Source organism: Trachinotus anak, unplaced genomic scaffold, assembly GCF_046630095.1.
Source record: "Trachinotus anak isolate AG129_WGS33_773 ecotype Australia unplaced genomic scaffold, CSIRO_AGI_Tana_v1 ptg000039l, whole genome shotgun sequence".
NCBI classification, from domain to species: Eukaryota; Metazoa; Chordata; class Actinopteri; order Carangiformes; family Carangidae; genus Trachinotus; species Trachinotus anak.
In genome coordinates, this window is record NW_027273890.1 from 1,657,888 (window position 1) to 1,683,456 (window position 25,569).

A 25,569-nucleotide genomic window follows, 5' to 3' on the forward strand; every position below is an offset into this window, starting at 1 on the left:
CTGATCTTTAGAAGTAATTTAATATAATAATTTCTTTATATGACTGATACACACTAAGGACCACCATCAGTTTCAACAGTGTAGTTTAATTTGCTGCTTCCTATAACTACTTGTCACATACAGAGTTACAGGAAGCCTATTCCCAGTAATCATATTCAAAATGATTATATTATCATTATGTTTCAGTGTAATGAAATTCACAATGTTCATCAAGTACAGATAAACATCAACATTTTAAATACAGAAAATGTCAACAATACAGATACAAAGCAGTAACTGTCATCATGAATTTTAAGTCTTAATAGCTTTAAACAGGAGAATATAACTGTGTTTCATAACTGTATTCTTCTTTTTGTTGTACTAATATTCTGCTTTTGCATTATGTATCATTTCAAATTGTGTATGTAGTAACAAGAGTTTGTGTGTCTGTGTTTTTGTTTGTGAGTCAAGTTTTGGGACGGCTGTAACTTTCAGCATTTCATAATAACTTTCTGTAAGAAAACTACAAATAAAAATTAAAATGAACTACACCACATTCTACTTGCTATAAAATAAGTATCTCATTATTTATGTCAGGTTAACTGCCATTAGTTTATCTGCTGCACGTCTGCAGCACAAATACACACACGGAAGAAACACTCACAGCTGTGAAACGGGATAACCAACCCTCTGAGCAAAAGCAATTAAGCAACCTGGGTGGCATTTTTATGAATCAATCTTAGAATAGTTCTGAGCACAACAGTCCTCTGAGCTAAATCACCATATAGTTTATTTAGGCCACAGTTTATGGGACTGTTGAGACTCAAGAGAGCTAATGTAGCAGGTATCATCAACATTTATTGACTGAAAATAATCTTTTCTGCATGTTGTAATAATCACATCATCCAAAAACAAAGCTTTACATTTATTAAAATAAAAGAACATATAACTCAGCCCTGTTTGAAGTGCAGTCAAGTTTACCTGGGTCATGCTGACATAATTTTCATATTCCTTTATGATGGATGGCCAGAGGCGCATATGAGGTCCATCTGTATATGGGGTGGGATTAGGAATTAACCATAATCATACACTATAGATGGGCTCTTTGATACACTGATATTTGGTGAGTGAGTCACACTCAGAACATTATGCACATTACAATGTACCGACAGCACACCCCCTAATGGCAGGCCAATACTGTGCTGCCTGTGGTAAATGACAACTTAAAATACCAAACCAGTGGCAACAACAAATCCTCACTATACCTCAGGGAAATACATGCACTGTAATCATGTAATGGAGTAGCTACTGCTAACTAGCCAGCAGTCTGCAGCTATACTGTCAAGCTGATGATGAGAAACACAAACAACAGGAGCAGATGAATTAACGCGACTTTACTGCTCCATCTGTGCTGAAACTATTTAAAAGTGGATTTCTATGCTCTACTTCATTGAAGCATGATTTGAAGGGATGATTTGTGTTTTTGAATATGGAGGTGGAGATGTGGTTCTATTATTCTTGCTCTACTGTCTTGCACATGAGGTACGAAAATATATGGTGTTTCCATCATGGTTTATGCCATATTGCCCAGTGAGACTGGTCTTATGTCATCAACCAGGCTATTTTTTTTCTCTCTACATCCAGATGAATAGTCATATATATAGTTGCTGGGGGAGAAATGTGCTCTTGATCTCACTCTGGATCCCTCCAGGGTCACACCTGGATCACTGGGTCAGTAAATATATAAATAATATTACTAATATAATATCATTTATCAATAAATAGTATAGACATCTCATGTCTAGACAATATATATATTTTCTCCAGTGCACCATTTGTATACCAGAATACAAACAGACTGTTTTTTACTGGACAAGAAACTCCTGCCCCTGCTCAAGTCTAGTGAACGGCATTGTTACTTCTGACCACACTTCGAAAACCCTGGTTTAGGTTATTATTAGAGCTGTCAGCATTAACTTGCTCATCGCGATCAGATTAAGGAGCGAGCATAAAGCGTTATTTTTTTTTAAATCATGTTAATCGTGTGCTGCCAAAGATTTTTTATTTTACACCGTCACCGGTGCTGTTACCAGTTACCTGTTACCAGTTACCTGTTACTAGAGCACTACTTTCTACAATCTTTGGCTGCTAATATTTTGACCCTTTGAAGCACCCTTACATGTTGTCAAGCTGCCACAGACACTTCCTACAAAGATTTTACAAGGTGGAGCAAGATGCTTCATGGCAAGTCATATGTATGGGAGCAAAAGGGGGACGGTTCTGGTCTGTATAAAGGGGCGTGTCGGGAGACCTAAAGTGTTTAAATCCAACGCCTGAATCATCCATGGTGAAGATCGAATTGATCGAGTTGGAAAATAAAAATATAACTTCTATCCGTCTACGGATAAATAAATTATTAGACATCTTCATAATTACACGTCAGACATACGAACGTTAGCTTCCAGTTCAGACAGACTGATGGTTATGTGTTGTCAAGCAAGAGAAAACTGTTTTGAAACGCAAAATAATCATGTATAATCATGTGATAAAACATGCAATTAATTGTGATTAACTATTGAAATTCAGTGTTTAATTGTGATTAAGAGGAAATCAATCATTTGACAGTCCTAGTTACTGCTGTTTATTTATTTTTTTTTATATCTTGTGGATGCAGTTTGTGGTCTTGTCAATTACACGTATAATATGTGTATGCAATTAAAATCTAAATAAAGATATATGGATAATTTAAAATGCAAGCCAATAGGTTGTCCATGTAGCAGCTTATTATGATCCATGGTTAATTTATATTATTAGGTGACCTTTAGTGGTCATTATTATTATGTGAGCAGAGGAGGAAGTCAGGAGAGGTAGTATGTGGAGTGGCAAAGGAGACAGCTGTTAGTTCCCAAACCTTAACCATGTGTTTACGATTGTAACCATGATGATGAAGGTTCAGTACATTGCTGCCATAGGGGCCCTATTTCAGGAGATGCTCCTGCGGGTTGTATCTGTATGTGTATGTGCTGCAGACACGTAGCAGATATGTTAGTGACAGTTAACTGGGCATAAATAATGACACTTATTTTACAGCGAGAACAACATGGCTGAGTTAAATGTTAATTTTAATTTTTTTATTTTTATTTTTCCTTTAGAAAGTTGAAGAGCAAATTATTATGAAATGTAAAAGTTAAAGGCCTCACAAGACTTGGTCCACAAATAGAAACAGACAAACCCACAAACACGTATTGTAAAAGGAGAATTTAAGTGCAACATATGTTGCTGCTCTGCTGTTTTCTCTGTTTGAAATGTTGACATCTGTACTTGATGAACACTGTAAACTTCATCATTACACTGAAACATAATGATACCACAATCATTTTGAATGTGATTACTGGGAACAGGCTTCCTGTAACTCTGTATGTGACAAGTAATTGTAGGAAGCAGCAAATTAAACTACACTGTTGAAACTGATGGTGGTCCTTAGTGTGTATCAGTCATATAAAGAAATTATTATATTAAATTACTTCTAAAGATCAGAGGAATCACATGTCTGCATGATCATGACAGTTAATGAACATTCTTTAGCCTTGCTTGACTTGACAGAACAACCTCTTGAGGTGTTTGGAGATTTCTTTCATTTTCAGTCCATATATTATTGGGTTAAAGAGAGGATGATACAAAACCATTTGCAAAGTCATTATTAAACGTACAGTTCTTGGAAAATCAGATTCCAGTTTAGCTATAATGACATCATATGCACACAAACAGGAGAAGCTGATTAAAACCAACAAGTGAGGCAAACAGGTCTGTGCAGCTTTTTTCCTCACATCTCTACTGCTTCGATACGATATTATAAATATCTTTGTGTATGTGAAAAGTATGAAAAGCACAGGAACAAGTGCAACATTAAGCAAAACAACCAAACCATATATTGATACAACTCTTGAACTCGGACAGTGAAATTTCAAGACTGAACTGTTGCAAAAAATTCCTTTCAAACTGAAGTTACAGGGTTTTTTCTTACGACCCAGTGCAACTGCCACCACGACATGTAAAGCAGGTAGAAGCCAAGCTAAAAGCAGTAAAATACTGACTGTTGTTTTCCTCATGATAGTTGGATATTGCAGAGGTTTACATATAGACACATACCTGTCATAGGCCATGGCTGACAACAGTATGAACTCTGAGCCACCTAAAGAGTAAAATATGAAATACTGGAAGAGACAAGCTGAGTAAGATATGATCTGTTTTTCAGATAATACGTCAATAAAAAGCTTTGGGTAGATATTAGTGCTGAGAAGAACAGAGTTCAGTGACAAGGCAGCAATGAAAATGTACATAGGCTCATGGAGGTTTTGGTGAATCCAGATAAGACTCACAATAGTTGCATTACTGCAGATTATTAGAATATAAACTGTAAACATGATTAAAAAATAAATATATCTGTATTTGTCCACTTCTACAAACCCACCAAGAGTTATATATGTTACGTTTAATCTGTCACCCATTTTAGCATCCTCCAAATATTTAACTATTATTAATTAAATAGGCAGAAGGTCTAACAAATATGCATCAATAAAAACTAAGAAAAAAAGTCCCAGTGTGATTTCATTAAATTATAACCTATGTTAGACTGTCCTATTCATGTACCTGACCATCTACCTGACCTTAAAACAGCCTTTGATGACTGTTCCTCTACATAATTCAGAAAGTGAACTGTTTGTGTCTGAGGAAGAGTTTTTATAATATGTAATCGTCCTCTAAGGATCTCATTAAATTCCAATCCAGAAGAGCCATTTACATGTGAACAACTTCATCAGCTCTGGAGGCCTACATTTACGAGACAATCCATAGGCTTTTTTTCAGCCCATTTTATGATCCATTATACTCCATATATCATTCTTTTGAGATTTCCTGTCTTCACTAGTATGATGATAAGCTCTCGCTTCTAGCTTCTCAGGATGCTTACAAGTTTCCTTCAACAGTTGATGCATTGTCTTGTCGAAAAAATCAGTTTGCCTTCAGTAAGGCAGCCATGATGGCGTCAACTCTTGGTGCTTTCTTTAGTATGATTAATATCAGGTATGATTAATATGGAGCTTTGTACTTTGTACTTGTGCCAAATGAATAAATGTAATTTTTGCATCACATCAGTTTTAGTTTATGGTTGATTATTGTGATTTCTCATCTTGTTTTGTTGTAATCATTACTGTCATTATCAACCCTGCCCCCTTCCTCACTTCCTCTTTTCTCTCACTTCCACAGACATATTTATGTACAAACATATCATTAAGCATATACATGCTAATATCTATACATACAATAACCTAATTATCAACACCCATTATTATTTATTAAATTGTTACTATTATCATATCTATTACTGTTATTATCTGGGCTGAGAAGAAATAGTACTCATCCTTGGAGGCTCGTTGAAGGTGATGAAGACTTTTGTTTTGTTTTTCTTAGAAGGACAAATGAGGATATAATTTGATTTTAAAATTATCGTAGAATATTTTTTTGGTAAAATAAACATTTTAATGACGTTAGTTCAACCATAAAGCTTACGGGAACTGAGCACATCAAGTAGATATAAGCACAATTATGACTTTCAAGGCACCAAATTTAACATTTTCACTCACATAGAATGCCACATCAAAAATTTAAAAACATTTTTTAACATTAATTATAATCTTTAACAAAACACCCAGAAACAATGACGCCAGTATGGAAGACATTAGCAGTAACAGGACTCCACAGTATTTTTCTACAGGTAATCAAAAACAAACTGGAGTAAAATAGCACACAAATATTCTGCTGCACTTGCAAAGTCATCTTGATGAAGGCCACCAGCATTTTTTTAATTTTGTGTTGCTGGAGGTTTTTTTTATTTTTTATTTCGTGACGCAAACAGTACAACAGTTATCTGTCAATAAATTAGACCATTTTGCAGAACAATCGCTTGAGATGTTTATAGATTTCTTTCATTTTTAGTCCATATATGATTGGATTGAAGAGAGGGTGATAAATTACTATTTGTAATGTCATTATGAAACGTACAGTTTTTGGAAAATCAGTTTCCATTCGCAGTAGAAGTACATCATATGCACTCAAACAGGTGAAGTTTATTAGAACCAGCAGGTGAGGTAAACAGGTCTGCGTAGCTTTTGTCCTGACTTCTCTACTGCTCCGATGAGATATTAGAAATATCCTGGTGTAAGTGAAAAGTATGAAGAGCACAGGGAGAAATACAGAATTCACAAAAACAACCAAACCATATATGTTTAGCGCACTTGAACCCACACAGTAAAGTTTATAGACTGTGCTGTTACAAACTATTCCTTTTAAAGTGTATTTACATAGTTTTTTCGTAGCATTCAGTACAGCTGGTGCTGCATCCTGACAAACAGGCACAATCCAAGCTAAAAACAGTAAAATACTCACAGTCTTTTTTGTCATGATCATTGGATATTGCAGAGGCTTACATATAGACACATACCTGTCATAGGCCATGGCTGACAACAGTAAGAACTCTGAACCACCTAAAGAGTAATATATAAACCACTGCAAGAGACAAGCTGAATGAGATATTATCTGTTTTTCAGATAAAAAGTCAATCAAAATTTTTGGATAGATAGCAGTGCTAAAAAGAATAGAGTTAAGTAATAAAGCTGCAATGAAAATGTACATAGGTTCATGGAGGTTTTGGTGAAACCAGATAAGGAATATTATGGTTGAATTACTGCAGATTATTAAAATGTATACTGAGCACATGATCACAAAATATAGATATCTGTATTTGTGCAATTCAATATACCCATCAAAGGTTATAAATGTTGCATTGAATTCATCCATTATGATTATCATACAATAAATGTTACTGTGTAAAACAAGCAGGTTATGTAACAGGCATACATGACTAAAAACTGTTAAGAAACAAGTCTTTGACGATTACATACAACCTGTTTAATTTACATTCACCTGCACTTTGTGTGTCTTCACCCTGAGAATTTAGACAGTCCAGCTCTGTGGACTGTTTTTATAAGACCGTGCCACCCTCCATGGATTTGATTAAACTCTCCACTAAGAACATACAAACAACATCACATAACTCTGGAGGCTAGTACACAAGAGCAACAACAGGGGGAATAGGTGGGTACTTGGTGTTTCAGGGGCCACTTTCATCAGCAGGACACCAAGCTTGTGGACATTGTTGTCAAAATGCACAAAGGATTTCCACAACCCAATGCTTACAGTACGTCAAGATGGCGCCACATTAGTAACATTGGTACTGAGGTTTCTTTTCTCTTTTCTATTTTCCACAACTATTGAGTCTCTTTTGTGTGTTGTTATTCTATAGTGCAGGTTACACTGTATGTGACCTTATCCAATCTCTCTGTATCACAGACCATCAAGATGCGCTTTGTGTCTGAGCTGGGCAGCAAAGAGGGTCTCCTTGCTTCTGTCACACTGCTGAAGTTTCAAGTGCAGTGGCTGACTACAAATTCTCACACATTACCCCATGATGAGCAGCAGAATGCAACGCTTAAGCAACAGAGATCCTGAATCATTTCCCTATACAATAAAGACTATATCCATGAACTTAACACACTGTGCCCCCATGGAGGGGTCCTTCAGCATGGGAAATCTTGTGTTGACTCTGAAGAGGAACAGGTTGTCTAGGAAAAAATTTGACAGACTCCTCATGTGGTATAAACATTGCTTTAACGATAGGGAGTTGTAGCCTACTGCCAGTACCACCTTGATTCTCTTGGGCATGAAACAAATGCTTTATCTTCTAAAAGAAACATAAAAGTTTGGCAAAACATAGTGGAAAAAACTGTTGCATCCCTACATGCAATTATACTGATGGAAATATCAGAAATACTGATGATCCATCAGTTATACTGATGGAAATACTGAATATGTAAATTCTTTGGGGTATTTCATGCTTTGATTGACAGTCATCGGTCAATAATGTGGTTCACGCTGGGCACCCTAAACCCCTAGGTCAACAGGGCACCAGACTTGCCTCTTTGATATGAAGAACAAATACCCCAAAGAACCATTAAGCACCATCTACGGCAGACAGACTACAAATAGCTTCAGATACCACATACAGTCTACACAATCAATACAGACATCTACCTTCAGTCAGGGACATGTCAAGCTTTGTTCCTACATCCATGAGACCCATTAATACCTGAGATAGTCTGGGTGTTAGAAAGTCCAACTTCATATTCCTCCTTTCCACAAAGAGGCTCCAAGTAGTCCCTCACCCTGTAAATGCACCTCCTCCCACATTATAAATAGAGGTCAGGATGAGGACTTCCTCCACTTTGTATAATTTAATCAATTTATTCTATTTGTTAAATGAGGATAATTAGTATTTGAAATATTTTGACTTCAAGGCCAGAATGAAATTGTTGGGCAAATATTGTAATGCTTTCTTCTCTGTCTCAAACCATGGCAAGCATCCCGGGAATCAACACACCTATTGAATAAATGGAATTAACAGAATAGACGGAAGATTATTCGTTACCCTTGTTTCCCGGTGGTTTGTGGCTCCAGTTAGAACCTTAAGTAGCCAACAAATGGTCCTTCGAGCTGGAGACTGAGCCACACTCCACACAGTGACCTACAATGGCTGCTTCAGAGACCGATGGCATTAAACCCATTGATGAACACACTGATGAAGGTCAGGCTCCCTCTACTGAGTATGTGGATGGATTCCAAGGTATAATAGACTCAACCCAGCCCAATATGGACAACCCCAGAATTGTCTTAAACATTACCTAAGCCATCTACACCTGCTCACCAAACCGAGCCTAGCCTTTCACCTCAACCTTTATTACCTACCTCCCACAAAGGGGACCATGTCCTTTTGCCATCATTACCTTCTGAAGTATTAGCTAAACCTTCAAGTAGCTATGACCCAGGGGCTTGACCTAAAAGGGATAGGCAGCTGCCTGACTACTATACGCATTATACCCTGTCAGCTGCAAGTCTCCCTACAAGCTCCCGAATTAGTAAGCATACCAATGGCAGCTATGCTTCTAACTTGAGTGATCTCCAAGCCAGCATCCTTGAGGAAAAGGCAAAGAGAGATGAGCTGGAGGACCTTAGAAGGCAAAGACAGGAGGACAAGGAACTTGATGAACAATGTAAATTAATTGATGAGAACGCCAGAGCTGCCCAATATAGACAGCAGGATGCACACAAGGAGAGAGAGAGAGAATTGTCAGATGGATTGAAATGAACAGACACATCCGTATTAAAGAACAAGAGCTTGAGTCAGTCCAGCTTGTTTCTAGTTTTATTAGACAGAATATATCTGATTATGATCACCCTATTGGAGCCTCCGCTCCTACTCCTTCATCTCCTCATGGTAATGTAGCCACCTCTTCATTTTATGACCTGCCTCCCTCCAGGATATTTACTCCTGCCCCATCAAATGTGATCATTTGGCATCAACTTCACCACTTCCTCAACAAACCCTTCCCATGTCTCAGCCAATACGGCAAAGCCTAGCCCTTGATCAGACTCCCTCCTTGCCCTCTGTAGCTACCAATCAAGCCACACTGCTGCCCACGCCCCATGCGCCTGCCCAGACTATAACCTCTTCTTACCACCATGCATCTGCCAGGGAAATGCCAAGAATACCAAGACCCTCACTTCCTGTGTTTAAGAGTGGTTGAGAGAGCGATTTTGCCCTCCTGAAAATGGCTCTGGAGAACCTCCTTGACAATCACTCCCATCTGTCGGAGCATAAATATCAGATCCTCCTAGAACCCCTTCAGCACCCAGAAGCTAACAAATTAGCCAGATCCAGCATGCATGATGCAAGACCATATTCCATTGCTCTCCAAGCTCCTCAAGAGAAATATGGTCAGCCAAGGCTGCTAGTTCAGAGTGAAACTGGAGCAATATTGAATTCCCCCATCATTCGTATAAGTGATGTAGACGCTTTTGACCATTTTTTCCTTTCTGTAGATGCTCTGGTGGAAATGTTGCAGTCCCTGGAGGGCCCAAATGGATCTGAGTTAAGATGTGGTTCTCATGTTGACAGACTCCTCAGTAAACTTCCCGTCCAGTATAGAGATGGATTTGTTGAGCACTGTATTAACCATGGCATTCTGACCAGGCAAGCAAACCAAACTTATTCCGTCCTTGACCTTTCAACCTGGTTACAGTGAAAGGCAAGAGCCAAACATACTATATCAGAGAGAGCTGTTGAGCTTCACAAACAGGAGAGACCACGTACTGGGAAAGAACGCCAGCCCTCTAGTCAAGTCTCCTCTGTCTAACTGTCAACAACATCTGAGATGAGCAGTACACCCAGAGCCTGCACCAAAGAGAGGGTAAATATTAATAAGCCTAAGGGAAAGAATTGCCCCTACTGTAATGTCAGAGACCACTTTTTTGGTTCATGTTCAGAATTTAAAAAACTCTCTAAAAGTGAACTCATGAAATGGATCAAGGAGAAGGAAGGATGTATTAAATGTGGAAGAACATATAAAATGGAGACATGTACTCTGAGAGGACCATGTAACATCTGTAAGGAGCTTCACTTCACTTAACAATTCTGTCAATGGGTCACTGACAAATAAAGCTTTTAAAAATGTTTTTTTAAAAAGTCTTTTTAAAATGGATATTATGCATATTTTTCAAATTAGAATAATGTGTTTCTACAAGCCTTATTTGTGTTACAACATTTCAAAGTTTTAAATTCATTTTTTGACAGTATTTTTAACTTCACCACCTGAAAAATGTCAGGTGGCGCAACCAAATTTATATACTTTCCTTCTATTTATTCGAAGTGAAATTTTTGGCAAGTATACCTGAGTGTATCTATAGTGGCTAACACATTGTTATTTTGTGGTTGAGTTTTTTGTTAACTATAATTTAAGATTCTTGCATTTCAGTGGCCAGGTAATTAATATTTTTAATATCCAATTTTACATTTAAATACAGAAAAACTTGTATATAAATATACAAATTAATCTATTTAATACAATAGCTATATAAATCATAGTTTACAACCATTTGTTCAGTTTAACCTATCGTTTATTGGTTTAAATAAATATTTTACCTGGTCACACCACCTGACGATTCAGCGAATTTCAAATTAAACAGGCTTCTACTTAGACACCTGTTAGCCTTTGCTAGCAAGTTCATACATATAGTTTTTTAATAAAATGAAGAGTCTTATAATAAAATAACATTTTCCTAGTTTTACTTTGGTTGTACCACCTGACATGAAAAGTGTACCAGCCCAACTATGAGTTGAAAGGAGCTATTTTTATCAATATTTGAGAGCTCTACAAACCTTTTCACTCATCAATAAAGATCACTTGGGGTCCTGTGGCTGATGGAATATCCTGTTTGATGTTTTTGAATTATCTTAAACACCTTAACTATAAATATTTGTGAATTTAGTTTATTTGAAATGTCTCAAACATGAAATCATGCCACAGTATTTATTTTGAATTTTTTATTATTAAAATATCATATTTAATACTTTTCTCAGGCTGTTCATTAACTCGGACCGTTGCGCCACCTGACATTTTGGTGGTTTGAGATGCCAAAATATAAAATATATGCATTATTATAATGTACTGAAAACATGGTCAAACTACAGCAGTTTTATAGAATAAAATGATGCATGTCATGAATTAGTTAAAATTATTTTAAAGGAAAGTAATACACTCGGACACAAAAATATGCACGTCATGTCAATGACCCCAATGCAAATAAACCAGCCACAGTAATGTTTACATCCTCTCCTTCAGAGCTCCTTTACATGGACAAACCTAACCATTCCCATAAAGTCATGCTGAAGGTTGTCAAAGTATGTCTCCATAATGGGGAAAAGACCCTTGCAACTCATGCAGTCCTTGATGATGGTGCAGATAGATCTATACTGCTCCCCCAGGCTATCCAGTATTTGGGCCTCACGACTCAGCCTGAAATCATGTCACTATGCACAGTGAGACATGATATAGTGTAGTTGACTGGAGCATCTATATCCTTTGAAATTTCTCCTATTAACCAACCAACGGAAAGGTACAGTGCATCCGGAAAGTGTTCACAACGCTTCACTTTTTCCACATTTTGTTATTTTACAGCCTTATTGCAAAATGGATTAAATTCATTTTTTTCCTCTACACACCATACCCCATATGGACAAAGTGAAAAACGTTTGCTTGAAATTTTTGGAAATATATTAAAAATAAAAAACAAAAAACATCATATGTACATAAGTATTCACAGCCTTTGCCATGACACTCAAAACTGAGCTCAGGTGCATCCTGTTTCCACTGATCATGTTTCTACAACTTGATTGGAGTCCACCTGTGGTAAATTCAGTTGATTGGACTTGATTTGGAAAGGCACACACCTGTCTATATAAGGTCCCATTGTTGACAGTGCATGTCAGAGCACAAACCAAGCCATGAAGTCGAAGGAATTGTCTGTAGACCTCCGAGACAGGATTGTATCAAGGCACAGATCTGGGGAACGGTACAGAAACATTTCTGCAGCATTGAAGGTCCCAATGAGCACAGTGGCCTCCATCATCCATAAATGGAAGAAGTTTGGAACCAGCAGGACTCTTCCTAGAGCTGGCTGCCCGGCCAATCTGAGTGATCAGGGCAGAAGGGCCTTAGTCAGGGAGGTGAACAAGAACCCAATGGTCACTCTGACAATGCTCCAGCGTTGCTCTGTGGAGAGCAACCTTAAGTAGAGAGAACCTTCCAGAAGGACAACCATTTCTGCAGCACTCCACTAATCAGGCCTGTATGGTAGAGTGGCCAGACGGAAGCCACTCCTCAGTAAAAGGCACATGACAGCCCACCTGGAGTTTGCCAAAAGGCACCTGAAGGACTCTCAGACCATGAGAAACCAAATTCTCGGGTCTTATGAAACAAAGATTGAACTCTTTGGCCTGAATGCCAAGTGACAAGTGAGGAAACCAGGCACCACTCATCACCTGGTCAATACCATCCCTACAGTGAGGCACGGTGGTGGCAGCATCATGCTGTGGGGATGTTTTTCAGCAGCAGGAACTGGGAGACTAGTCAGGGTCGAGGGAAAGATGAATGCAGCAATGTACAGAGACATCCTTGATGATAACCCGCTCCAGAGGGCTCTGGGCCTCAGACTGGGGAGAAGGTTCATCTTCCAACAGGACAACGACCCTCAGCACACAGCCAAGATAACAAAGGAGTGGCTTCAGGACAACTCTGTGAATGTCCTTGAGTGACCCAGCCAGAGCCCAGACTTGAACCTGATTGAACATCTCTGGAGAGATCTGCAAATGGCTGTGCTCCAACGCTCCCCATCCAACCTGATGGAGCTTGAGAGGTTCTGCAAAGAAGAATGGAAGAAACTGCCCAAAAATAGGTGTGCCAAGCTTGTAGCATCATACTCAAAAAGACTTGAGGCTGTAATTGCTGCCTAAGGTGCTTCAACAAAGTATTGAGCAAAGGTTGTGAATACTTATGTACATGTTTATGTATATATATATATATTTTTTTTTTTTAAATAAATTTGCAAAAGTTTCAAGCAAACTTTTTTCACTTTATCATTATGGGGTATTGTGTGTAGAATATTGAGGTAAAAATGAATTTAATCCATTTTGGAATAAGGCGGTAACATAACAAAATGTGGAAAAAGCGAAGCACTGGGAATACTTTCCGGATGCACAGTATTTCATCAATGGAGCATTCACTGCAGAGAATCTTGGATTGTCAGAGCACACATACCCCGTGAAGCAACTACAAGAGCAGCATCACCACATCAGTGGTATTCCATTACAGTCTGTTGATCATGCATCTCCTCTTGTTCTCACTGGCTCAGACTATGCACATTTTATCACAGCCACTGAACCAACACTCATGGGACCATTCAGGAGATGCTCCTGCGGGTTGTATCTCATGTATCTATTAGTAACAGTTAACTGGGCATAAATAATGACACTTAGTTTACAGCAAGAACAACGTGGTTTAGTTAAATGTTAATTTAAATTTTTTTAATTTGTATTTTTCCTTTAGTAAGTTGAAGAGGAAATTATTATGAAATGTAAAAACTACAGGTCCCCCAAGACTTGGTTCACAAACAGAAACAGACAAACCCACAAACACGTATACAGTGTACTTGATGAACACTGTAAACTTCATCATTACACTGAAACATAATGATACCACAATCATTTTGAATGTGATTACTGGGAATAGGCTTCCTGTAACTCTGTATGTGACAAGTAATTGTAGGAAGCAGCAAATTAAACTACACTGTTGAAACTGATGGTGGTCCTTAGTGTGTATCAGTCATATAAAGAAATTATTATATTAAATTACTTCTAAAGATCAGAGGAATCACATGTCTGCATGATTATGACAGTTAATGAACATTCTTTAGCCTTGCTTGACTTGACAGAACAACCTCTTGAGGTGTTTGGAGATTTCTTTCATTTTCAGTCCATATATGATTGGGTTAAAGAGAGGATGATACAAAACCATTTGCAAAGTCATTATTAAACGTGCAGTTTTTGGAACATCAGATTCCAGTTTAGCTATAATGACATCATATGCACACAAACAGGAGAAGCTGATTAAAACCAACAAGTGAGGCAAACAGGTCTGTGAAGCTTTTTTCCTCACATCTCTACTGCTTCGATACGATATTATAAATATCTTTGTGTATGTGAAAAGTATGAAAAGCACAGGAACAAGTGCAACATAAAGCAAAACAACCAAAGCATATATTGATACAACTCTTGAACTCGGACAGTGAAATTTCAAGACTGAACTGTTGCAAAAAATTCCTTTCAAACTGAAGTTACAGGGTTTTTTCTTACGACCCAGTGCAACTGCCACCACGACATGTAAAGCAGGTAGAAGCCAAGCTAAAAGCAGTAAAATACTGACTGTTGTTTTTCTCATGATAGTTGGATATTGCAGAGGTTTACATATAGACACATACCTGTCACAGGCCATGGCTGACAACAGTAAGAACTCTGCACCAGCAAGAGAGTAATATATAAAATATTGAAAGAGACAAGCTGAGTAAGATATGATCTGTTTTTCAGATAATACGTCAATAAAAAGCTTTGGGTAGATATTAGTGCTGAGAAGAACAGAGTTCAGTGACAAAGCAGCAATGAAAATGTACATAGGCTCATGGAGGTTTTGGTGAATCCAGATAAGACTCACAATAGTTGCATTACTGCAGATTATTAGAATATAAACTGTAAACATGATTAAAAAATAGATATATCTGTATTTGTCCACTTCTACAAACCCACCAAGAGTTATATATGTTACGTTTAATCTGTCACCCATTTTAGCATTCTCCAAATATTTAACTATTATTAATTAAATAGGCAGAAGGTCTAACAAATATGCATCAATAAAAACTAAGGAAAAAAGTCCCAGTGTGATTTCATTAAATTATAACCTATGTTAGACTGTCCTATTCATGTACCTGACCATCTACCTGACCTTAAAACAGCCTTTGATGACTGTTCCTCTACATAATTCAGAAAGTGAACTGTTTGTGTCTGAGGAAGAGTTTTTATAATATGTAATCGTCCTCTAAGGATCTCATTAAATTCCACTCCAGAAGAGCCATTTACATGTGAACAACTTCATCAGCTCTGGAGGCCTACATTTACGAGACAATCCATAGGCTTTTTTTCAGCCCATTTTATGATCCATTATACTCCATATATATTATGCCTCTCATTCTTTTGAGATTTCCTGTCTGCACTAATATGATGATAAGCTCTCGCTTCTAGCTTCTCAGGATGCTTACAAGTTTCCTTCAACAGTTGATGCATTGTCTTGTCAAAAAAATCAGTTTGCCTTCAGTAAGGCAGCCATGATGGCGTCAACTCTTGGTGCTTTCTTCATTCTGTAGTCTGTAACTGCTTTGACCTTCATCTTAGTCTTCGCTTAATCACATAAAAGATAGTGGTCACTTCTGGTGTCTGCAGATCTGTATACACTAGTATCTTTCACTGTATTCCTGCATCATTTAATTAGTACACGGCCTATCTGATTCATGCTCCTATCTGGAGACATCCCTGCTGCCTTGAGTATATTCTTATCCGGGAACAGTGGTCCTGTTATGATAAGCTTGCTCATGTTGCACATTTCACACAGACTTTTCTCATTATCATTCCAATTTTCCCAGCCCGTACCTGGCCATCACTACCCATCACCACCCGTCCCTGTACTGGTCCCCATTTTCATCTCCTACTTTGTGCATTCCTACTATCTCGTACATCTTGCAGTCTCATGTAGAACTCAGGACTCTGGACTCAGGACTTGGGACTCTGGGACCCACCACCCCCACCCCCACCCACCCTCCCTTTCTCCTGTAGACTGAACCATGTGATGGAATTAAAAATTTCATGCACTAGTTGTGAAGATGACATTTAATCAATATCTGTGCCACATACACATTCTGATTGCTATTATAATAAATGATAGTGATGATTGTTACTATTACCGTGATTAGTATTATTTACTATGATTAACATCAGGTATGATTAATATGGAGCTTTGTACTTTGTACTTGTGCCAAATGAATAAATGTAATATGTGCATTTTTGGCATCAGTTTTAGTTTAAGGTTGATTGTGATTCCTCCTCTTGTTTTGTTGTAATCATTACTGTCATTATCAACCCTGCCCCCTTCCTCGTTTCCTCTTTTCTCTCACTTCCACAGACTTATTTATGTACAAACATAACATTCAGCAATCTATACATACAATAACCTAATTATCAACACCCAGTATTATTTATCAAATTGTTACTATTATCATATCTGTTACTGTTATTATCTGTGCTGAGAAGAAATAGTACTAATCCTTGGAGGCTTGTTGAAGGTGATGAAGACTTTTGTTTTGTTTTTCTTTGAAGGACAAATGAGGATATAATTTGATTTTGAAATGAATAATAATTTAACGCATTTAATTTAAAATTTAACAATAATGATATGGTTTAAGTTATTTTTATTCAAGAAAATTTGACTCTCTCAAGGCAGCAAATTCAACATTTTCACTCACGTAGACTGTCACATCAAAAATTTTAACATTAATTGTAATCTTTAACAAATCACCCAGAAACAATGACGCCTGTATGGAAGACATTAGATGGCGCCACATGAGTGACAACTAGTTATGGCAGCTCTAAATTGATACTGAGGTTTCTTTTCTCTTTTCTATTTTCCACAACTATTGTGTCTCCTTTGTGTGTATACCTTTGTTACCATGGTTCAACAAACTGACTCAACAAGATGAACATCAAACTCATGATTTTTCACTGCTGTTTGGACTGTTTACACTGTGGTCAGGGGGTTACGTTCAGCCATGGATTCACTGTTTACACCAGGGAACAGCTGTTAGTAGAACTTTACGTCCAGAACACAATTGTGACCTTCCACATGAGACCATCATGGGGAATTTTATATCCATCCACGACAAAAAAGACGAGCTGGTGGCGCTAACCCAGCATCAGAGGGACGACTGGGAGTGTGGCATAATACTGATGTTCACAGAGACATAGCGAACTGGGCTCACACCAGGTTCCACTGTTTTCCTGGATGGTTTCCAGATTATACAGACCGACAACAGAGGGAAGAGTGGTAAGAGGGAAGGTGACTGGCAGTGTTTGTTAATGACAGATATTACAATGAAAGAATGTACATGTATCTGGATGATTGTTTGCATGAGGCCTTACTACCTCCCGAAGGAATTCTGGCATGTTATCACAATAGCAGTATATATCATTGTGATTGTCTCACACACTGTATCACAGATTATATCAACTTCTAAAAACAAGACAACATAGTTGTTTACTACCAACAAGCCCTGGGTTACTCCAGGGGGCCTGTACTTCAAAGGAAGTTCAACATACCGTACTCAGGATATATTTTTGTTGTCTGCCCTCATTAAATTCGTAAATTCTTTGCACTTGCTATTAATTTTTCTCAGTACCTTTATTCAACAATAATGCCTCCAATTAAACCACTTCTGACTTGATTATGACTAGCCTACATATGCAGCGCTGTGATATGGAAATATGCTGCTTTGGTCAGAATATGAGCCTAGGCCTACATACAGTCATCCTGCAGTCTGCACTCATATTAGATTGAGTCACCTTGACTTCAGTCTATAGTTATTCTATAGTGCAGGTTACACTGTATGTGACCTTATCCAATCTCTCTGTATCACAGACCATCAAGATGCGCTTTGTGTCCGAGCTGGGCAGCAAAGAGGGTCTCCTTGCTTCTGTGACACTGCTGAAGTTTCAAGTGCAGTGGCTGACTACAAATTCTCACACATTACCCCATGATGAGCAGCAGAATGCAACGCTTAAGCAACAGAGATCCTGAATCATTTCCCTATACAATAAAGACTATATCCATGAACTTAACACACTGTTCCCCCATGGAGGGGTCCTTCAGCATGGGCAATCTTGTGTTGACTCTGAAGAGGAGCAGGTTGTCTAGGAAAAAATTTAACAGACTCCTCATGTGGTATAAACACTGCTTTAATGATAGGCGGCTGTAACCTACTGCCAGTACCACCTTGATTCTCTTAGGCATGCAACATAAAAGTTCGGCAAAACATAGTGGAAAAAACTGTTGCATCCCTACATGCAGTTATACTGATGGAAATATCAGAAATACTGATGATCCATCAGTTATACTGATGGAAATACTGAATATGTAAATTCTTTGGGGTATTTCATGCTTTGATTGACAGTCATTGGTCAATATTGTGGTTCACGCTGGGCACCCTAAACCCCTAGGTCAACAGGGCACCAGACTTGCCTCTTTGATATGAAGAACAAATACCCCAAGGAACCATTAAGCACCATCTACGGCAGACGGACTACAAATAGCTTCAGATACTACATACAGTTTACACAATCAATATAGACATCTACCTTCAGTCAGGGACATGTCAAGCTTTGTGCCCACATCCACGAGACCCATTAATACCCGAGATAGCCTGGGGCCTGACCTTACTAACTCCATTCATCGACTGCTATTTATTGATGGACTATTTTAGGGACATTTACTATTTTACACTGTGTTTTCTTATTTTCCAAATTTGTGTTGTGTTTGCATTGACCCTTTACACAAATGATGTTCCTAATGGATAAATAAAGAGAGGGCACAGCCAAGGTGAAACAGTCCATGTAATATAGCATTACATTGTTGTCATTAACATGCAACAGAAAACATACAACATATAATAAAACAGGCATTATGCAGGCCTTTTGTCACAGAAAAGTGGTTGGACGGCAGTTGCTTTGTGATTTATTTACTATTCATTTAGGACTTTAAATATTAATCTGTGGTGGTCTAAACCCAGATTTGTACCACTTGAATATCCCCACTTTGAGCAGAGGTGCAAGAAAATGTTTTATTACAAAAGTAAAGTGAAAAAAACTCTTTCGTTCATGACTGTCATTTAAACTGAACTTTCAAATGTTAACACAGCATAGATAACTAATATGAATGTCAATCCTGACAACAGGTTTCTTTTTTGCCAGAAAATTAAATATGACTGACTAAGTTACTAAAGAGAATAAAAATGCAGTATTGGATATTTAAATACCCGCAGCTAATATCTTTTATACATTGTTAAAGGCAGTGCTGAAAAACTAAATCAGACAGCAACAGCTTACATCTCTTTATGATTACAATAGAAAGGTTTGTTAAAGGATAAATCAGCACAGACAGATTAGTTCGCTTTGGCTTGACACAACAACCGTTTCAGGTGTTTGGAAATTTCCTTCATCTTCAGACCATATATAATTGGATTACAGAGAGGATTATACATTATTATTTGTAAAGTCATTACAAAACGGGCAGTTTTTGGAAAATCTGATTCCAGTCTAATTATGATCATATCATATGTAAGCAAACAAGAATAGTTCATTAAAACTATCAGGTGAGGTAAACAGGTCTGTGCAGCTTTTTTCCTGACTTCTCCACAACTTCTGTAGGATATTATAAGTATCTTTGTGTACGTAAAAAGTATGAAAAGCATAGGAAATAGTGCAACATTAAGCAGAACAACTAGACCATAGATAGATAGCACTCTTGAACTCACACAGTAAAGATGGTTGGTTGAGTTGTTGCAAAAAATTCCCTTCAAAGTAAAACGACAGAGTTTGTTATTAATATTAAGTACAACTGGAATTGAAGTCTGACAAGCAGGCACAATCCAAGCTAAAACCAGCAAAATACTTAAAGTTGTTTTGCTCATGATAGTTGAATATTGCAGAGGTTTACATATAGACACATACCTGTCATAGGCCATGGCTGCCAACAGTAAGAACTCTGAACAGCTTAAAGAGTAAAATATAAAAACTTGAAAGAGACAAGCTGAATATGGTATCATTTGTTTTTCAGATAAAAAGTCAATCAAAAGCTTTGGGTAGATATTTGTGCTGAAAAGAACAGAATTCACTAACAAAGCTGCAATGAAAATGTACATAGGCTCATGGAGGTTTCTGTGAATCACGATAAGACACACGATGGTAGCATTACAACAAATTATCAGAATATAAGCTGTAAACATGATCATAAAATAAAGATACCTGTATTTGTCCACTTCCACATGACCATCAAGAATTATATATGTTACATTTAATCCAGCATCCATTAATGTTGTCAAAAATTAAATGTAACCACATAAAACACAGCTTAGACAATAGGCGAGTATCCACATAAATAATGTGTCACTCAGATTACTGTCAAAATTCATAGCCCGCCTGTGCAAATGCACTTGGTGTGTGTTTGTCTTCGGAATTCAGAAATCCAACTTTCTAAGTGGGAGCAATGATTTTATCAGACTGTGTTTCCCTCCATGGATCTCATTAAACTCTTCACCAAAAATCTACTAAGGCGTCAACAGTGTCTAGAGGCATGATATTTTTCACACTATGACTAGTCAAAAAGTCTTCTGTGAAAAAGGTCTTTGACACTATTTCAACAGCAGTCAGACATTTTTAGCAAACAAGCTTTGGGATATATTAGAAGGTTAGTGACAACGAGTGACTCAACAACAACCAGATGGAAGGCAATCCATCCAAGTGTCACAACCCCTGGATTGGGGAAACCAGGGCATCCTCCTGAAGCCAAACCTCTCACTTTAGCACATAAGCTTTGGGTGATAACCGAAAGAATTAGATTGCAAATACAAGCAGCTAAAATGAGTTTTGGAGTGGCTGGTCTCAGCCTTAGAGATAGGATACAAAGATGACATCCGGGGGAAGAGGAGCCGCTGCTCAAGACTCAGTCAAAGGGGTTCAGGCATCTGGTTAGGATGCCTACTGGGCACCTTCCATTGGAGGTCTTCTGGGGACAACCAACTGGTACAAGGCACCAGGGTAGACCCAGAACATGCTGGAGAGACTATACATCTTATCTGGCCTGAGAACGCTTCAAGAACCCCCAGGACGAGCTGGAAAACGCTAGGAAGAAGGACATCTGGACTACTTTGCTTGACCTGCTGTCACCACGTACTCACCTCTGACAGGGCAGATGGATGAACGGAAGGAGAGAGGGCAACAAGCTATCCTGGCCTGGTCTGAATGTACAGAAGACATCGTGGTCCACAAATCACAGAAGATTTTAATGATTGCTATGGGAGGAATGTGTCCCAACACACAGTGCATCACACCCTGCTGTGTATAAGACTGCTTTGCCACAGACTGGTCAGGAAACTCATACTAACCCCTGTCCACTGTTGAAAGCACCTACAGCACCTAAGAACAACCAAAAGAGGACGCGTGGTCTGATGAGTGTAGGAAGAAGACCAACCAGTGGAGGGATCTGATGATCTGCACCACACTCTGCTAGGAAATCCTGGGTCCATTTTTCAACAGGATAATGCTCACCTCGTTCAGGAATGGTTTGCAGAACATGAGAAAGAGTTCAGAGTGTTGCCCTGGACTCTAGATTCCTATCCCCTGGAACTGAGTTTCGAGCTGTGGGACCTCTGAAACATTGATAATCATTTCTCCTTTTTCAGAGGACCTGTGGGTTCATGCGTCCAGCTATTGTTGACATTTTAGTAGATATTAGGTGGAGAGTTTAATGAGATCCATGGAGGGAGACACAGTCTGATAAAATCATTGCTCACACTCAGAGATTTCTGAATTCTGAGGTAAAACACAAACCAAGAGCAATTGCACAAAGTAGTTGTCTGTAAGTTATGAATTGTTGCAGTCTCCTGATCGACACATAATTCTATCTGTTTAATTTTAGTTTGACGACATTAATGGATGCTGGATTAAATGTAACATATATAATTCTTGATGGTCATGTGGAAGTGGACAAATACAGGTATCTTTATTTTATGATCATGTTTACAGCTTATATTCTGATAATTTGTTGTAATGCTACCATCGTGTGTCTTATCGTGATTCACAGAAACCTCCATGAGCCTATGTACATTTTCATTGCAGCTTTGTTAGTGAATTCTGTTCTTTTCAGCACAAATATCTACCCAAAGCTTTTGATTGACTTTTTATCTGAAAAACAAATGATACCATATTCAGCTTGTCTCTTTCAAGTTTTTATATTTTACTCTTTAAGCTGTTCAGAGTTCTTACTGTTGGCAGCCATGGCCTATGACAGGTATGTGTCTATATGTAAACCTCTGCAATATTCAACTATCATGAGCAAAACAACTTTAAGTATTTTGCTGGTTTCAGCCTGGATTGTGCCTGCTTGTCATGTTGCATTTCCAGTTGTACTTAATATTAATAACAAACTCTGTCGTTTTACTTTGAAAGGAATTTTTTGCAACAATTCAACCAACCATCTTTACTGTGTGAGTTCAAGAGTGCTATCTATCTATGGTCTAGTTGTTCTGCTTAATGTTGCACTATTTCCTATGCTTTTCATACTTTTTACGTACACAAAGATACTTATAATATCCTACAGAAGTTGTGGAGAAGTCAGGAAAAAAGCTGCACAGACCTGTTTACCTCACCTGATAGTTTTAATGAACTATTCTTGTTTGCTTACATATGATGTCATTATAGTTAAACTGGAATCAGATTTTCCAAAAACTGCCCGTTTTGTAATGACTTTACAAATAATAATGTATAATCCTCTCTGTAATCCAATTATATATGGTCTGAAGATGAAGGAAATTTCCAAACACCTGAAACGGTTGTTGTGTCAAGCCAAAGCAAACTAATGTATCTGATTTAATCATTTACAAACCCTTCTATTGTAATAAAAATGAGCTGTGAGGAGATGTGAATAATGAAGAGATGAGAAGATATATGAGGAGGGTGTTTTTTTATTTCAACAACTAAAGCACAGTAAAAAGAAGAACTACCTTTAAAAATGTCATTATTGATACTTTTGCTAGAGTTATCTAAATATCCAACAACATTTTATTCTGTGAAGTAACCAAGTCATCAGTCAGTCATATCTAATTTTCTGGTAAAAATGACACCTGCTATCAGGAAGTACATGCATATTAGTATTGTTATTCCTGCTGTGTTGACTGTTCAAATGTTCATTTGAAGTGACAGCCATGAACAAAAGAGTGTTTCACTTTTGTAATGTTACATTTTCAGACTCAAAGTGGTACAAAACTAGGCTTAAACATTCACAGATCAATATTTAAAATCCTTAATAGTAAATAAATCACAAAGGAAAAAATGTCTGACTTAACTTTTTTCACTTTTCTTGCCTGCATAATCAGTGAGCTTTTTTATCATGTGTAGTATGTTTTCTGTTGCATGTTAATAACAGTCTACAATATATGGACTATGGTTTCACCTTAGCAGCACCGGTGTTTGAAAGGGCTTCAAACCAAAAGGCAATTCTTACGGTCAAAACAAATCTGGTGCCCTGGCGACCTCGAGGGTTAGAGTCCCAATCATGAGCTGTGGATGCAAAGAGAAACTAAGAAGCACAAACCAAAAAGACACTGCACCTAATGTCCTCTGTGCTCCAGCTCACTTGCACCTCAATCATTGTTTCAATGTCCACTGTAAACACTTCAGGAGCAGAGCATCTGTTCTTCAGTAGTCACCATCTTGGTCATGACTGTTGGTTAACACAGTTGCACATTTATGATGAATGATCATATTTTACACTGTCCCAACATGTAACAACAGAAAAAGAAAAATATTGTGACTTTTACTGCATTAAAACAGGAAGGGTGATTGTAGAGCAGAACATGGTTTCTTCTTCTCTCCATCACTCTCAATAATTACTATTGTGTACGTGATCAGAAACGAAGAAATGAAATGGAGCATTAAAGTAGGGATCAAACAATTACTGGCCCAGTCCATTATCAGATCCTATATTAAGCATGTTTACAATTTTTAGTGAAAGCTGATAAGTCTGCTGTCTGCAGTCCCTGTTCTGTGGTTTGGAGCAATGTCCTGCCCACAGCACTGTCCGATTGTTTACACGTCATGAGCAATATCCCATCAAAGCTGAAAGCTACTGTTTACACAGACAAGCACAGACTAGAGCTGCTCTGGTTAGTGAGTGGGGCTGTGAGTCAAAGGTTAGGCAGCAAACATGGCTGAAGTTGTAATAAACATCACACCTTAAGTTACAAAAACGCCACATAGTGATGAACAAGTTCACTGAGCCAAGACACAAGAGCAGGACAGTGTCAGGGAGAGAATCCATTGCCAACTGCTAAGCTAAAGTAACTAGCAGATCTGAACAGTGTGCATATTTGCAGTTCCCAGGTGAGAAGAGCACCGAAAGAAAACAATTCATTCCAGTCAGGCACTTTGCAGCCTGTTACTGTTATCAGTCTACAACTAATACACACTCAGTGGGCAGTTTATTAGGAACACCTATCTTAAACTGATGCAGTCTAATACAACAGTCCTGTAATGAATCCTCCTTCATGAAGGTTATAATGTTCAGTTTTTATTAAAATTGTTTTAGACAGTTCTTGATATAACTGTTTGATCATTTTGGAGGATGTAGTGTGTGATATTCTTGAGCTGTATCATTGTATTATTGTATTGTACAGATAAGTATTTCTGTTATTTAGTCTACTTTCACTGATATAAATGGGGTGGACAAAGTAATAGAAACACCTGGACACTGTGGCAGGAGTCCTTATGTAGCAGTAGTTTAGTGTTGGCGAATCAGTTCCAAATATCAGTGGTTTGTCATCCTTGATTACTAATAATCAGTATCAGAATCAGCCCTGGAAAACCACACTGTGCGGTACAGATAGGCAAGCCGAGAGAGCCAACCAACTCCTTAATACATACCTTTTCATGACAGCAGCTGTGACAAATCTCTCTTAAACTCAGGTCCTGTCCTATCTCATGGTTTTGTGCTGCCTGTCTCTCCTGTGCTGAAAGTCCCTCTCCTCCATCTTGCTTCTCTCTACCTGGACATCTTCACCTTTCTCCTTTCTGCATGGACAAGTTTAAGGATTATTCTTCCGAACTGATGCTAAACACATGAAATGTGAAGTACGGAGGAAAAATATCTAAGTATCTGAGAATATCTAATCACTTTACCAACAGAAATATTTACCATTAACTGACAATGTATAATC

General features: G+C 37.9%; 6 protein-coding genes across 7 annotated transcripts in view; 1 reads left to right on the plus strand and 5 right to left on the minus strand.

Moving 5' to 3' along the window:
* Positions 1-25,569, minus strand: part of LOC139614818 (olfactory receptor 11A1-like) — a 101,988-nt gene that overhangs the window by 75,441 nt on the left and 978 nt on the right. For both annotated transcript variants that reach the window (XM_071472444.1, XM_071472446.1), the window contains exon 3: positions 25,277-25,423. The gene's annotated coding sequence lies outside the window, so the exon portion shown is untranslated. The remainder of the gene's footprint in view (positions 1-25,276; positions 25,424-25,569) is intronic.
* LOC139614827 (olfactory receptor 6N2-like) lies at positions 40-4,487 on the minus strand. Its single transcript, XM_071472454.1, has one exon. It carries the CDS (start codon positions 4,485-4,487, stop codon positions 3,561-3,563), a length of 927 nt encoding a protein of 308 aa, XP_071328555.1. The 3' UTR covers positions 40-3,560.
* Positions 5,902-6,846, minus strand: LOC139614823 (olfactory receptor 6N2-like). The gene has a single exon (XM_071472451.1). It carries the CDS (start codon positions 6,844-6,846, stop codon positions 5,917-5,919), a length of 930 nt encoding a protein of 309 aa, XP_071328552.1. The 3' UTR covers positions 5,902-5,916.
* LOC139614824 (olfactory receptor 11A1-like) lies at positions 14,397-16,314 on the minus strand. Its single transcript, XM_071472452.1, has one exon. The coding sequence runs from the start codon at positions 15,321-15,323 to the stop codon at positions 14,397-14,399; it is 927 nt and encodes a 308-aa protein (XP_071328553.1). The 5' UTR covers positions 15,324-16,314.
* LOC139614826 (olfactory receptor 13C2-like) lies at positions 16,364-20,667 on the minus strand. The gene has a single exon (XM_071472453.1). It carries the CDS (start codon positions 20,665-20,667, stop codon positions 19,741-19,743), a length of 927 nt encoding a protein of 308 aa, XP_071328554.1. The 3' UTR covers positions 16,364-19,740.
* LOC139614829 (olfactory receptor 13C2-like) lies at positions 22,272-23,595 on the plus strand. Its single transcript, XM_071472457.1, has one exon. It carries the CDS (start codon positions 22,288-22,290, stop codon positions 23,212-23,214), a length of 927 nt encoding a protein of 308 aa, XP_071328558.1. The 5' UTR covers positions 22,272-22,287; the 3' UTR covers positions 23,215-23,595.

What these genes read in the sequence shown, in the direction of transcription:
- LOC139614829 (XM_071472457.1), top strand. Translation starts at nt 22,288, where the DNA reads ATGGATGCTGGATTAAATGTAACATATATAATTCTTGATGGTCATGTG.
- LOC139614826 (XM_071472453.1), bottom strand. Translation starts at nt 20,667, where the DNA reads ATGGATGCTGGATTAAATGTAACATATATAATTCTTGATGGTCATGTG.
- LOC139614823 (XM_071472451.1), bottom strand. Translation starts at nt 6,846, where the DNA reads ATGATAATCATAATGGATGAATTCAATGCAACATTTATAACCTTTGAT.
- LOC139614827 (XM_071472454.1), bottom strand. Translation starts at nt 4,487, where the DNA reads ATGGGTGACAGATTAAACGTAACATATATAACTCTTGGTGGGTTTGTA.
- LOC139614824 (XM_071472452.1), bottom strand. Translation starts at nt 15,323, where the DNA reads ATGGGTGACAGATTAAACGTAACATATATAACTCTTGGTGGGTTTGTA.